Source organism: Sus scrofa, chromosome 14, assembly GCF_054392235.1.
Source record: "Sus scrofa isolate SSC_HxYL_T2T_F1_AM1 chromosome 14, Sscrofa_HxYL_maternal_Yorkshire_Landrace_v2.0, whole genome shotgun sequence".
Taxonomy (NCBI): domain Eukaryota; kingdom Metazoa; phylum Chordata; class Mammalia; order Artiodactyla; family Suidae; genus Sus; species Sus scrofa.
In genome coordinates, this window is record NC_139396.1 from 151620773 (window position 1) to 151634268 (window position 13496).

Here is a 13496-nt window from a genome sequence, read left to right on the forward strand (position 1 = left end):
GCTCGCTGATGCTGTGGTGAGAAGGAAAGAAGAGAAGGGGTTTCTCAAAAGGCAGAAGCTCGTCCAGGACACTAAAGGCTGGAGGTGGGTCTCACCACCCGGCCGCGGAAGATCCAGGCCTGGTCACCTGTTCCAAACCCAGGCCTCAAAGCTCAGGCGAAGACAGGCCCCAGCGGCCGCCGCTCGCGTGCTCCTCTCGCCTACTTTCTCCTCCCCTCCCAGCTGCGCGGGCAGGGCACGCCCCCTCCCCGGGATTCACCAATCAGCGTCCGGAGCGGCGCCCGTGGCGCAGGGGGCTCTGGTCCGCAGCCAATTAGCGCCGCGGCCCGAGGCGGCGCCGCGCCCACCCCCTTCCAGAATGAAAGCCGCCCGGCAGCTGGCGAGGCTGGCGCAACGCTGGGGGCTCGGGGGCCGCGCGGGCTGGAGCGGAGCGCGCGCACTGCCCGCCCGCCCCCCCCAGCGCGTCCGCGTCCGCGTCCGCCTCCGCTCCGCCTCAGTCCCGGGCGCAGGCGAGGTGGCCGGGGCGGGGGAGCGCAGGGGGCAGGGCCGCGGCAGCGAGGCCGGGGGGCGGGGAGGAGCGGGGCCCGATAAAAGGCAGCGAGGCGGCCCCACCCCGCTGCAGGCCGGCGGGCAGGCTCGGCGCGTCCTTTCCGTCCGGCCCGCGCCGGCGGCGGGGAGGCGGCGCGCGCGGCCCGCAGCCCGCCCATGGAGGCTTTCCCCTGGGCGCCCCGCTCGCCCCGCCGCGGCCGCGTCCCCCCGCCCATGGCGCTCGTGCCCAGCGCCCGCTACGTGAGCGCCCAGGGCCCGGCGCACCCGCAACCCTTCAGCTCGTGGAACGACTACCTGGGACTCGCCACGCTCATCACCAAGGCGGTGGACGGCGAGCCGCGCTTTGGCTGCGCCCGCGGCGAGGACGGCGGCGGCGGCGGCGGCTCCCCACCCTCCTCTTCCTCCTCGTCGTGCTGCTCCCCCCACGCGGGGGCCGGGCCTGGGGCGCTGGGGCCCGCGCTGGGGCCACCCGACTACGACGAGGACGACGACGACGACAGCGACGAGCCGGGGTCCCGGGGCCGCTACCTGGGGGGCACGCTGGAGCTGCGCGCGCTGGAGCTGTGCGCGGACCCCTCGGAGGCCGGGCTGCTGGAGGAGCGCTTCGCCGAGCTGAGCCCGTTCGCGGGTCGCGCCACCGCTGTGCTGCTGGGCTGCGCACCCGCCACTGCCGCCACCGCCGAGGCGGCACCGCGCGAGGAGCGGGCCCCGGCGTGGGCGGCCGAGCCCCGGCTGCACGCAGCCTCTGGGGCGGCCGGCGCCCGGCTGCTCAAGCCCGAGCTGCAGGTGTGTGTGTTTTGCCGGAACAACAAGGAGGCGGTGGCGCTCTACACCACCCACATCTTGAAGGGACCCGACGGGCGAGTGCTGTGCCCCGTGCTGCGCCGCTACACGTGTCCCCTGTGCGGCGCCAGCGGCGACAACGCGCACACCATCAAGTACTGCCCGCTCTCCAAAGTGCCGCCGCCGCGCAGCGTCAGGGACGGCCTGCCCGGCAAGAAGCTGCGCTGAGGGCCCGGACTCCGGTCTGCTACTGCCACCTGACGCCACCAGGGTCGCCGCCTGCCCAATGTCTAGTTTGGCCTGCGCACCATCTCTCTCTCTCGCTGCTGAGGAGCGTGGAGCTCAGCTGTTGGTTGAACTTGAGATGTACTGATTTTTTTTTTTTTTTTTTCAAAAGAACCCGGCGGTACTGAGTCCTTTCCTGTCGAAGAGCGCTTAAGACTAGAAGCTAAAATCTTGATTTGTTTATCTCTAGTTTGTGCACATCCAGACGGTGAAGGCTGGGTGTTCGTTCCACTAACTGAAATGTGGCAACTTAGAAGTGTTTATTTACTCTATACGTCAACCTATTTTAGATGCGCATCAGTATATGAAATTGTCTCAATCTAATCTTGGATGTTTAATTTTATGAATGGAGGCACTTTACTAGGCCTAGAATATTTTTTTAAAAGCCTCTAAACTGAACTTAACTGGCGATTTTATGGAATGTCAGCAAAATGACTTTTATTGTTTGAAACAAGTAATAATATTTCTGTTGTCCTTAATCAGTTATTCTAATTCCAGGTGAAGCAACCCTCACCTGCCTGGTAGCATCATTAAGTGAAGGCTTAGTAAACTTTCCAGTGTTAGTTTGGGTGGGTGTTCCCCCCGTGGCTTGTTTCTGTCCTAGCTGGAGGTGTAAAGATGTACAATCTGTGGCAGGTAGAATACAGCTCCTTATCCTTTTATGTACCACATCTTTTATTACTGAACGAGCAACTAGCGTTTCCCATCTTTCAAAGTCGTGCCAGGTTATATAATATTGTGTATACACTTGGAAATGGTGCTGTTTAAAAGAATTTGTGTATTTATACAGTAACAGTATATGAATTCATTAATCTTGTCTTTCACTCTGGTACTTGGCCTTTTGTCTGTATACCTCCACCTCGCCATTTCTAGTTCAAAAATATTTGATTATTGAAGATCAAATGGAGCCGTATGCACTCTGATGCTCAATTCCAGTGTTCCTAAATAGTGGAAGGCTCATTCCAGCTGTGGCCTCTTGAACTAAATGTAAGATGGAATCCTTTGAGCTCTGGAAGGTTAATGTAATAACCTGTGCTCAGGGAGGTGCCACTCTGGACTCTCGACTTTAAACATCACAGACCCTCCTCAGACCTATATAAACACTAATTAAAGTAACTGAGGGCATGGGGATAGGGTGTGTGGAGACAAGGAACAGTCTCTCAACACTCCCATTCTCCCTGAAGAGGACTTGTCCCTTCCTGGAATCCCACCAGTTATCCATAATAGTGAGATTAAACCTAATCCTTAGGCAAAGGTGCTTTCCTCCTCCCGTAACCTCCACCCTCATTTTCTGTCTCACCATAGTGCATACCACACCGTATCTACCAACAAGACATCCGGAGGCAAAAATGGAAATGAATTACAAGGAGGTCATCTGAAATGTACAAAATCACTGTCTGAAAATACCAGCAAGATTTAGTCTAAATGTACAAAGGTTCCAGGAGAGTTTAGCGAGGTTACTAAAAACCAAGACTGCTTTCATGTCAACAACTTCCTCCACAGCAAATTTGCATGAACATTCCTTTGAAAGTCTTAAAAGCTGCTGTAAATGACATTGGGGTAGCTATGAGCCTTTTTGGCCAAAGGAAAGTACATCAGAATGCGGGCAGGGGAGGAACGAAAACCCTTTCTCGGTCAGGAAAAAAAAAAAAAAAAAGCAGTCCTAATCTAGCCCCAGGCCAGAGAACTTCAGCTCTGACTAGGCTGAAACTGAAGTAGCTTAATAAAACCATGTAGTTATTCTCTTCAATATTGCTAGAAAATATACCAGTTTAAAATAGTTTCACTCGTTGGGCAGTTTTCAGACAGGAATGTATTCCTGTTACCTTGTCCCAGCTGCCCTATTCTGCGTTGTCAACAGTCGCTGTCACCAGATATGTACATTCTTCACACCAGGACAAGGCAAGTGACTCAGAGCCAAATTATAGACAGTATTTCCAGGAATCAGGTGTGTGGCTTTAATACCGTCAATGCAAGAATGCCTTGGTGATCCGATGTTACTGTTCTACCAGAACTTGGAATGTGTTCAACATAGTTTATGTAGGTCTTGAAGTTGGGAGAGTACTGGGAAAGCTTATTCAGAAGACCCTCGCAACTAGCCAGGCAACCACTCATCTATTTAAAAAGCACCCCATAGCGACCCTCCTCAGATTTGCCTGTTTTCCAGCTAACTTTTAACTCAGTATTTGAAAGCAAGAACAGAGAACATCGGTTTTCTAGAGACCTCTTATGAAAAGTATACTAACCACTATAACACATTGAAAATCAACTCTCAATCTAAAATGTTTTATACACTTGCAAGACTAATTTAGGGTAAAAGAAACCCAATTTTTCCAAGTTTAAAAATATATAAAGTAACAAAAGTACTTGTTTTCCTAAGAACACACAGCATAATTGGCAAAAGCAAAAAACGATGTATAGAATCTTCAAAAGATTGCTTTAACCAGCCTGTCCTTTTCTGTTGGAGACATTTCCAGAGGCTTTCAATTTTCCCACAAAGTCCTTTTTAGAAACTGCAGGATTATTTAATTACATTTGGCACAGATAAAGTAAGCCAAACCATATAATTTAAAATTATGGAGTTCCCGTCGTGGCGCAGTGGTTAACGAATCCGACTAGGAACCATGAGGTTGCGGGTTCGGTCCCTGGCCTTGCTCAGTGGGTTAATGATCCGGCATTGCCGTGAGCTGTGGTGTAGGTAGCAGACGCGGCTCGGATCCTGTGTTGCTGTGGCTCTGGCGTAGGCCAGTGGCTACAGCTCCACAGTGGCTACAGCTCCGATTAGACCTCTAGCCTGGGAACCTCCATATGCCACGGGAGTGGCCCAAAGAAATAGCAAAAAGACAAAAAAAATAATAAATAAATAAAATTATACCACAAATACACGTGCACCTCAAAGAAAATTTTCAATGCAGTCCTAATTTTCTAGTGTTCTTAGCTATAGCACGAACATTCCTTTCACTAATTTTCTATGTATTTCAACTACACTTACAAAATTGTAGACCAGGAGTTCCCGTCGTGGCGCAGTGGTTAACGAATCCGACTAGGAACCATGAGGTTGCGGGTTCGATCCCTGCGCTTGCTCAGTGGGTTAATGATCCGGCGTTGCCGTGAGCTGTGGTGTAGGTTGCAGACGCGGCTCGGATCCCACGTTGCTGTGGCTCCGGTGTAGGCTGGCAGCTACAGCTCCGATTGGACCCCTAGCCTGGGAACCTCCATATGCCGCAGGAGCGGCCCAAAGAAATATCAAAAAGACAAAAAAAAAAAAAAAAAAAAAAAAAAAAAAAAAAAAAAACAAAATTGTAGACCAGTTTACAGCCAAATCATGCCACACGTTAGATGCCAACCTCCTCCTGGGTAGCCACTATGGACACTCATGGAATGGGAGTCTTTTGGCAGCTACGGTCTCCACCCTGAGATTGATCCATATTGATAGTAATGATATCCCTGTTTAAAAATGCAGGCCCCACTTGAAGACACCAGTGAGGTATGTGGGTCATTCAGCTTTCCTTTGACACTTGTGAATGAACACTGGGGAGGGGTAAGGTTGTGAGGACTTGAGAGTGGAAACCTAAGAGCAGGATCACAAAACAGCAGACTTTTCTGCCCTTATCCTGTGCTGAATCCAACACACAGGACAAAGAACTTGAAAGAACAGTAAGTCTGGAAAAGGGTCTGGGAAGGAAGGGGTGGTGTGCAGTCTAGCCTGGAAACCTAACCATCAGAAGACATGCATCTGTAACTCATCTAAACACATCAGTGTAAAGGAATCGTCTGTTGGGACCTATCTGCAATGTTACAGGCACAGTCCTGCTCCAGTAACTTAAGAGCAGATTACGTACCCAAGTTCTTTCACTTACTACAAAAGAAAAAGCCCCTCTCCTCACAAAAGACCTTTTAAGACTTTCACTTGTTTGAAATCCAGGTATTAAGAAAATTGTTTTTAAAAGTGCTATGTTAACATCAAACAGGAAAGGCTGATTATTTAACTTTGAAAAAAGCATTAATACTCCCTCTCCTGGCATCACAGCTGTACCAACAGGATTCTCACCTCTATTTAATACCATGAAGAATGTTAAGTGCCTACAGCCACTATAAATTTACAACATTCTGTGAAATTAGTTATGATTTTTCATGACTGATTTCAGGGGAAAAACCCAAGGTGTACACACCCACACAGACACAGACACAGACACACACACACACATCCCCCATACTCACAGAACAGTGTTATAATCAAACTATGGGGTTCCTCAACTAACGGAGGAGGATATTTCAGTGGAAACATCTTGGCCACATTTGCTTTGTTATATTTAGATTATTTTCTTTGATACTCAACACTGACATATTTAAATAGTACCAGTAAAAGACTCAAGTGAAATAAAGTCAACTGAATACGCAAATTCAGCATTATGAACAAAACCAATCTAACCACAAATCAACACAAAAACAAATTCTGTAAGTATTTTATTTATCATTGAAGAAAAAACACAGCAGCAAGTTCTGTGTTGGCTTCAATAAAACCAAACAGTTAATCTTTAACATTGCGACTACACTCCAAAATTGAAGTCAACACAGTCATTACTACGAATTACTTGTGGAAAGAATCTATCCTGAAGAGAAAGGAAAATTAGGAAAAAAGAATTTAAACAATTCCTCCAAACCAGACATTTATAAATATTGTCATATTTAAAATGTTTCAAAGGCATGAAATCTCCATAAATGGAAAAGCAGTTGGCTATTGGCAACAGAAAAAAACTCAGCAATAGGTTTACCAAACGCTTTAAAATTTAAAAGCTGTATCAGTTTTGGATTCACACTTAAGCAATATTCTTGTCATTACAATGACTGCAAATTGCTTTATACTCACCTTCTCTCAAGTAAAATCTACAGAAAAATCTCACTGTATCCCATGTGTGTAATGGTTACCGCACTTATAGTAAAGCCTAAAAACTTTCCAAATTTAGCAAATAGGAAATACCTCAAAATAACTAGAGGTATGTCTCAACCACTAATGGTGTGAAAATGTTTCAGCTCCCTCCTTAGCCTTCAAATACATTTTCTATAACAGAACCTTACTTCATTCCAAATTAATATCAGATATTTCAAAATCAAAAGAAAAAAGATCAGTTCTATAACCAAGGTACAGGTGTTACTGAATACCTGAAGAATTCACATTTTATTTTTTAGTTTTTCTTTTTTGTAAACAAATGATTGATGAAATAATGCAACACCTTAAATCCCCAAAAAATGGCATGGTTTTCCAACCTTCTGTGGATAACAGTGCATGATCAATCTATTATATAGGATTAATACAAGTTCATGCTTTTTGTGTTATGGTGAGACAACATTAAAGAATCCAATTCAGATTGGTTGAAGCACAAGTATAATAATCCTTGAATGTGACCAAACCTATGTAAGACACAAGTTTGAATCTTGAAGCTTAGCGTCGTACTGTGGTCCACCCATCCTCATCAGTCTCATTTTTAGTACGACGGAGAGACTCCCTATCTTTGTCAGCTCTCCAGGAGGTCTTCTCTTTTTCACCGTCTCTTTCTCGGTCTCGATCTCGATCTCTTTCTCGATCTCTCGAAAGAGCTGGGGGAGGAACTCGACGAGGGGCATCCCGCTCTTCCGCCCGGTCATCCTTCCTGTCATCAGCGCGTCTCCAAGAACTTACTAAAAAGTTTTAATTAAAAGAAAAGGAGAAACGGAGGGATAAATTAGGAGTCTGAGATTAATATATACACACTACTACATATAAGGTAGATAACCACCAACTCAATATTCTATAATAACCTATATGGAAAAAGAATCCGAAAAAGAATGGATACATGTATAACTGAATCACTTTGTTGTACACCTGAAACTAATACAACATTGTAGGTCAATTATACTACAAGATAAAATAAAAAATTTTTTAAATGGAGAGAGAATAAATTTGTACTGTATTCTATTAGCTCAGACTAAACAACTTAAGCCAAAGGAATGCCTCAAATTACTCAGGAAATCCTGTATTAAAGATAATGACAGGAGTTCCTGTCATGGCACAGTGGAAACGAATCTGACTAGCAACCTTGAGGTTGCAGGTTCGATCCCTGGCCTCACTCAGTGGGTTAAAGATCCAGTGTTGCCATGAGCTGTGGTGTAGGTCACAGATGTGGCTCAGATCTGGTGTTGCTATGGCTCTGGCGTAGGCCGGCAGCTACAGCTCCGATTCCACCCCTAGCCTGGGAACCTCCATATTCGAGGGTGGGGCCCTAAAAAGCAAAAAAAAAAAAAGATAATGATAGAGAATCTCCATTAAAAGAAACCCCAGAAGCTAGGAGTTCCCAAGTGACTCAGTGGGTTAGGGATCTGTCATTACCACTGCAGTGGCCTGGGCTGCCACAGGTGGCTCAGGTTTGATCCCTGGCCTAGGAACTTCAACATGCCAGATAGGCGGCCCAAAATTAAATAAATAAATAAGCTAAATCTACTTTAATCATTTTGATACAATTTCTGAAAAACCTTTCCAACAACAATACAGACTTAGAAATGCAAGTTTGTAAGCAAGAAGAAATCTATGACCTGGGAAGTGTCCTAATCTTTAAAAAATATTTAAGACAAGGTGACAAAAATATAGCTAAATAAAAATGTTTTAAAAGATTTTTGGCTCCTTTTGATAAAATTTTAACCACAAATGAAAGAATATATTTCATTATGTCTATAAAAGAATACCCTTATAATCCATTGGTACAAATCAAACAGTGAAAGCTTCGGAGACAGCTACTACTAAGTGCAACAGCCATTTTAAACAAAGTTACTTTCTACTCAAGTTTCAATTGTTACAACTGAAGAGAAAGAATGTTTTACACTTTTTGCTTATCTACCAGGACCTAATTTTTAAATAACTGTTTCCTTTTTTACATAAACTTGTTTTATCAATAGAGAGATTTCTTCTATCCAATTTATTTCTACTACTATATTTTGAAGTTAATGATGGGCTAAACTTCACAAAGCAATCACTAAGTCTGTGAGAACCACAAACTCTAAATGGAATAAATGATCTACTTATTATCTTATTTTTGGTGTTCATACAAATTTACAAGACAGTAACCCCTCCCCCCAATCCTACATAAATTACAGCTCCCCACAAATCCAGCAGCGCTACAGAGAGAACACTTCTACCTTCCTCGCGCTCTGATCTGAGAGGAGGCCCTCTTCGGTCTCGGTCATCTCGTCTTTCTCTTAGATCTCGGCGATCATCACGACGGCGGTCATCTCGATCCCTATCGTCACGACGACTCGCATCTCTCCAGCTTGAGGATTCCTCAGCTGGTCCTCTTCTCCAGCCACCTTCATCCCTGCAGCCATTCAAAACGATGTATTAAGTTCTGTCATTAGACTATGTGGGTAACAGTAAGTGAAAACATCATATCCAAGTTTGCAAGTAATAACAGCAATAAAGTTTACACCCGTGACTGGACCTTTCAAACTAATGCCTCAGGCATTGAGGTCAAATGAGAATATCTGAATCTAAACTGTGCAACATATAGTAGCCATGAAATTAACTAAAATAAAACCAAGACATTCCCTCAGTAGCACTAATCCATTCCAAATGCTCGACAGCTACAGGTGACTACTAGCTACCATGTGAAAATACACACACACACACACACACACACACACACACACACACACACACACGACATTTTCATCCTTGCAGAAATATACTGAACTGGTGCTGGTCTAGATTAGTACAAAGCCACTTTGACTAGAGGGAGCAAGCTAGAACTTACTCTTAATAAAAGTAGAGAGGTTTTTAATAATTTAAATAATTAATAATTTAAAGGCAATTAAATTAACCTCAATCACAGGGGAAAAGCACTGGACAGTGAAGAACCTGGACTGGTTCCACTGCCACAGAGCCACACAGCTGAGGCCCCAGAGCCTCACTTCCCTCCAGTCATGAGGGAACCGGTTCAATAAGATGACCTCTAAAAAAATTTTTAATCTGTTCTATGATTCCAGTAGTTAAACTGGAAGGAATGAAGGGCACATCTTTCCTAAGTAGTTGGGAAGGCACAGCACAGTATGAAAATCAACCTAACTGTAATTAATGCCGCGGACAGTACTTAATTAGAATTACAAACCTTGGTCGTCTGAAGCGATCCTCTCGATCCCCATCTCTGTCTCTGTCCCTCTCTCTGTCCCTCTCTCTGTCTCTGTCCCGCTCAGGCTCCCTTTCGTTCTCATCACGATCTTGATTATCTCGGTCTCTCTCTTTTTCCCTATCCCATTCACGGTCTTCTGAGGGTCTGGATTCCCGAGGTGGACCCCAACTTTCTTCTCTGGCTCTTTCTTTCTCTCTCCATCCACCTATGTTTAAAAAACAATTTCCGCTCAGATTGGCAACCATAGAGATCTTGATGTCGACATTCATCCACCACCATGCTAAATGCTAATCTGAGACACTCTAACCTCATTTAAAAAAAACCAAAATGGAGTTCCCGTTGTGGCTCAGTGGAAACGAACCCGACCAGTATCCATAAATATGTGGGTTCAATCCCTGGCCTCTCTCAGTGGGCTAAGGATCCAGCATTGCCGTGAGCTGTGGTGTAGTCACAGATTCGACTCAGATTCCACGTTGCGGTGGCTGTGGTGGAGGCCAGCAGCTACAGCTCCAATTCGACCCCTAGCCTGGGAACTTCCATGTGCCACAGGTATGGCCCTTACACACACACACACACACACACACACACACACACACACACATGCACAGGCCAAAGGAAGCAGAAATCCCAGTGAAAATGTGTGACAGCTGCAAGGCTAACAATGATTATCACCACCGTTTCTGTTCCTATGTGTCACAGCACCCATCCCCACCTCCTGCTTATATTCGCTCATTCAATCCTAACCACAGCTCTGAGAGAAGCAGATTATTCCATACTTGTTAATTTGCTACTTGCTAAAATTTATGATTCCAAAATTAATAAATACTCTAGCACTTTTACAAGTCACTAGCATGTGTGGCAAGATATTTGAGCCTCCTGACAAGGCTGCTTTCAGCTGAAGTCAAACAAGGCAATGCTAACTTCTAGTTGCGGCTCTCCCACTTTAAACAAGTCGCTTCTTGGTGGTCTATTTAGTGCCATGCTTTCACATTCTTGTGCTTTTTGTGGTTGACTTCAGTTTTTAAAGGCGCCCCAGCCCCAGCATTCCCAAGCACAAGAAAATACATGTGTTAGATAAGCTTCATTCAAGAATGAGTTACAGTGCTGTTGGCCATGCGTTCAATGTTAATGAATCAATACTGTATGTTAAATAAGGTATCTTTAGACAGAAAAATAAAACAAGGTTATATGTGTTGACTGGTTGAGAAAAACTGTGACCAGAGAGCTCAAAGGAACCTAAACAGCTATGTCCCTTAGACGCAATGGTTCAATATACCCTGACTTTATCACAAATTAATGAGATGCCACTCTATTACTCCATTCTACACACACAGAAAAGTCAGGTGGCTTGCCCAGAGTCACACAGCTTCACAATGGACTGAAGTGAGTAGAAACATAAGACTGCACAGAAGTCACCAAAGGTTTAGGCAAGGAAGCTACTCACATTTATATTTAGAACAAATTACAATGGTTACTGAAAGATATAACAGAAAGAATGAAGAGCAGAGTAAAGGAGAACTCCCATCTCATAAAATCAGAAGGACAGTGGTGCCCCTGAAGACAAGGGGTGGGAATTCAGTTTTGATAGGCTGAGTGTCAGTGACACAGGTAGGATATAAAGCTGGAGACACAGGTCTGAAGGTAAGGGGAAAAGTCATCTGGAGAAGATGGTAACAGAAAGTCCAAACTTATACGCAATTACTCAGGAACAATAAAAAGTAGGAGTTCCATTGCAGTGCAGCGGGTTAAGGATCCAGCATTGTCCCTGCAGTGGCTTGGGCACCTGAATTAATTAATGAGAAATTATAAAAAGTATGAAATGATGAGCAGACCCAAGACTGAGAAACTATATAGGAAATATACTCCTTTCATGAACACAATTCCCTGGTTGGCCAGAGTACAGCAAACGTTTGATAGGTACAGTTTGTTTTCCATTATTTATACAAGGAGACTGGTCCGGAACAGAACCTGAAGAACACCAACATGCAAGGCACAGGCCGAGAAAGGAGGAGTCAGCAAGGGAGAAGGAAAACAAAGAACACCTATCACGAAAGCAGAAAAGGGGGTGAGGTTATTGGTTTTGGTGTGAGGGATCTCAGAGGCAAGTTTTCTTTCTTTTTTGGAGGGGAGGGGAAGGCCAGTTGTACCCTGAGTTCTGCATGTGGCAGAAGTTCCTGGGCCAGGGATCAAACCAGTGCCAGAGCAGCAAGCAAGCAAGCCACAAGAGAACTGCTCAGAGACAAGCTTTTGACACAGAAGTCAATGCAGAGCTATCCAAGGAAAGATAAAAGACCAGTTTATCTAAAACTAGTAATAACAGCCCAATCTCTGTCATGTGTCCATTAAAAATTTTCACTTTTTCCAGTTGAAAATAACATTTCTTAACAATCAAAATGTGATGAGAGCTGAGTTCCTTGTTTGAAAAAACCTGCTATCCTCTACAGAACAGTGGAGGTTAGTCAGTGTACAATTTCACTTTATACTTGTGAACACATTAGGCAGTTTCTGTAAAGCATCCATTCTCATTCTCTGAACACTAGAATTTTACCTGGCTTGACAAAGGGTCTCCAGGGACCAGGTCTTGAGTCATCACCCCTCCTGGGAATCCGATCGTCGTCACCCCTCCTGGGAATCCGATCGTCATCCATGTTTCTCCAAGGCCCCCTGTCATCATCTGCACCGCGCCTGGAAATTCTATCATCATCGGTATTCCTCCAAGGTCCTCGATCGTCATCCAACCCTCGCCTGGGACCCCGGTCATCATCCATGCCCCTCCTGGGACCCCGGTCATCATCCATGCCCCGCCGGGGACCCCGGTCATCATCCATGCCCCGCCGGGGACGATCGTCGTCAGCATTCCGCCAGGATGACCGCTCATCATCCACACCTCCTCGCCGAGGCCCCCGGTCCTCGTCCATCCCACGTCTGGGTCCTCTGTCCTCATCAGCTGTTCGCCAGCTTCCTCTGTCCTCGTCCAGTCCTCGTCTAGGTGGTCTGTCGTCATCTGCATGACGCCAGCTTCCCCTGTCTTCATCACCGATTCTTCTGGGAGGCCTGTCGTCGTCTGTGTTACGCCAGGAAGGCCGGTCATCGTCTGCCCCTCGGCGAGAGAACCGATCTTCATCAAGACCACGTCTTGGGCCTCGGTCATCATCCATGCCCCGCCGCGGACCCCGATCTTCGTCTGGTCTGAGGGAGGACTCTCTCTCTTCGTCATCCCCCAAACGCCTTGGCCGATCATCGTCTCTTCTGTGAGGCCTCTCTTCATCCCGCCCTTCTCCACGTCTCCAATCTCTATAGGGCAACAAGCCAACCATCTTTAAGGAAAATTTCCTTAAAAGCACATGATCCTTTGGGGATTTTACTCACTTTAAAAAAATCAATTCAGTCTAAATCAATTAACCTGGTCATAAAAGAGTTCCAAATAAAAATAACACCAAATCCAAAATCTTATTTATGTCAATAAGCCAATAAGCAGACGACTGTCTTAAAAAGTTATCTGTACTTTATGAAAAGTACCCTAACAATTTCTAAACCTAGTACTACAAACTTTCAAAACAACAAGAAAAATACATTATGAAACTCTGCCTTCTTACTCTAACCTTAATATTGGTTTAGGGACTTAAAAATTAAAGCACATATTTTCCAAGATATTTATAAGTCAGTAATTACAGCAGCATTGAACAAAACAATGAAAAACATTACACATGCTTAAGGTTTTCG

General features: G+C 45.4%; 3 protein-coding genes across 3 annotated transcripts in view; 1 reads left to right on the forward strand and 2 right to left on the reverse strand.

Moving 5' to 3' along the window:
• LOC106506135 (uncharacterized) overlaps positions 1-707 on the reverse strand; it is a 155824-nt gene extending 155117 nt beyond the window's left edge. The window contains exons 1-2 of the mRNA XM_084997505.1: positions 670-707; positions 260-616 (exon numbers count right to left, since the gene is read on the reverse strand). Coding sequence (XP_084853631.1) covers positions 260-616; positions 670-707 — 395 coding nt within the window. The remainder of the gene's footprint in view (positions 1-259; positions 617-669) is intronic.
• On the forward strand, positions 619-2449 carry NANOS1 (nanos C2HC-type zinc finger 1). The gene has a single exon (XM_001928298.5). It carries the CDS (start codon positions 706-708, stop codon positions 1558-1560), a length of 855 nt encoding a protein of 284 aa, XP_001928333.2. The 5' UTR covers positions 619-705; the 3' UTR covers positions 1561-2449.
• A 3622-nt stretch (positions 2450-6071) lies between these two features.
• The window catches only part of EIF3A (eukaryotic translation initiation factor 3 subunit A), a 39221-nt gene continuing 31796 nt past the window's right edge, over positions 6072-13496 (reverse strand). The window contains exons 19-22 of the mRNA XM_001928342.7: positions 12322-13067; positions 9753-9978; positions 8788-8963; positions 6072-7296 (exon numbers count right to left, since the gene is read on the reverse strand). Coding sequence (XP_001928377.1) covers positions 7061-7296; positions 8788-8963; positions 9753-9978; positions 12322-13067 — 1384 coding nt within the window. The 3' untranslated portion in view covers positions 6072-7060. The remainder of the gene's footprint in view (positions 7297-8787; positions 8964-9752; positions 9979-12321; positions 13068-13496) is intronic.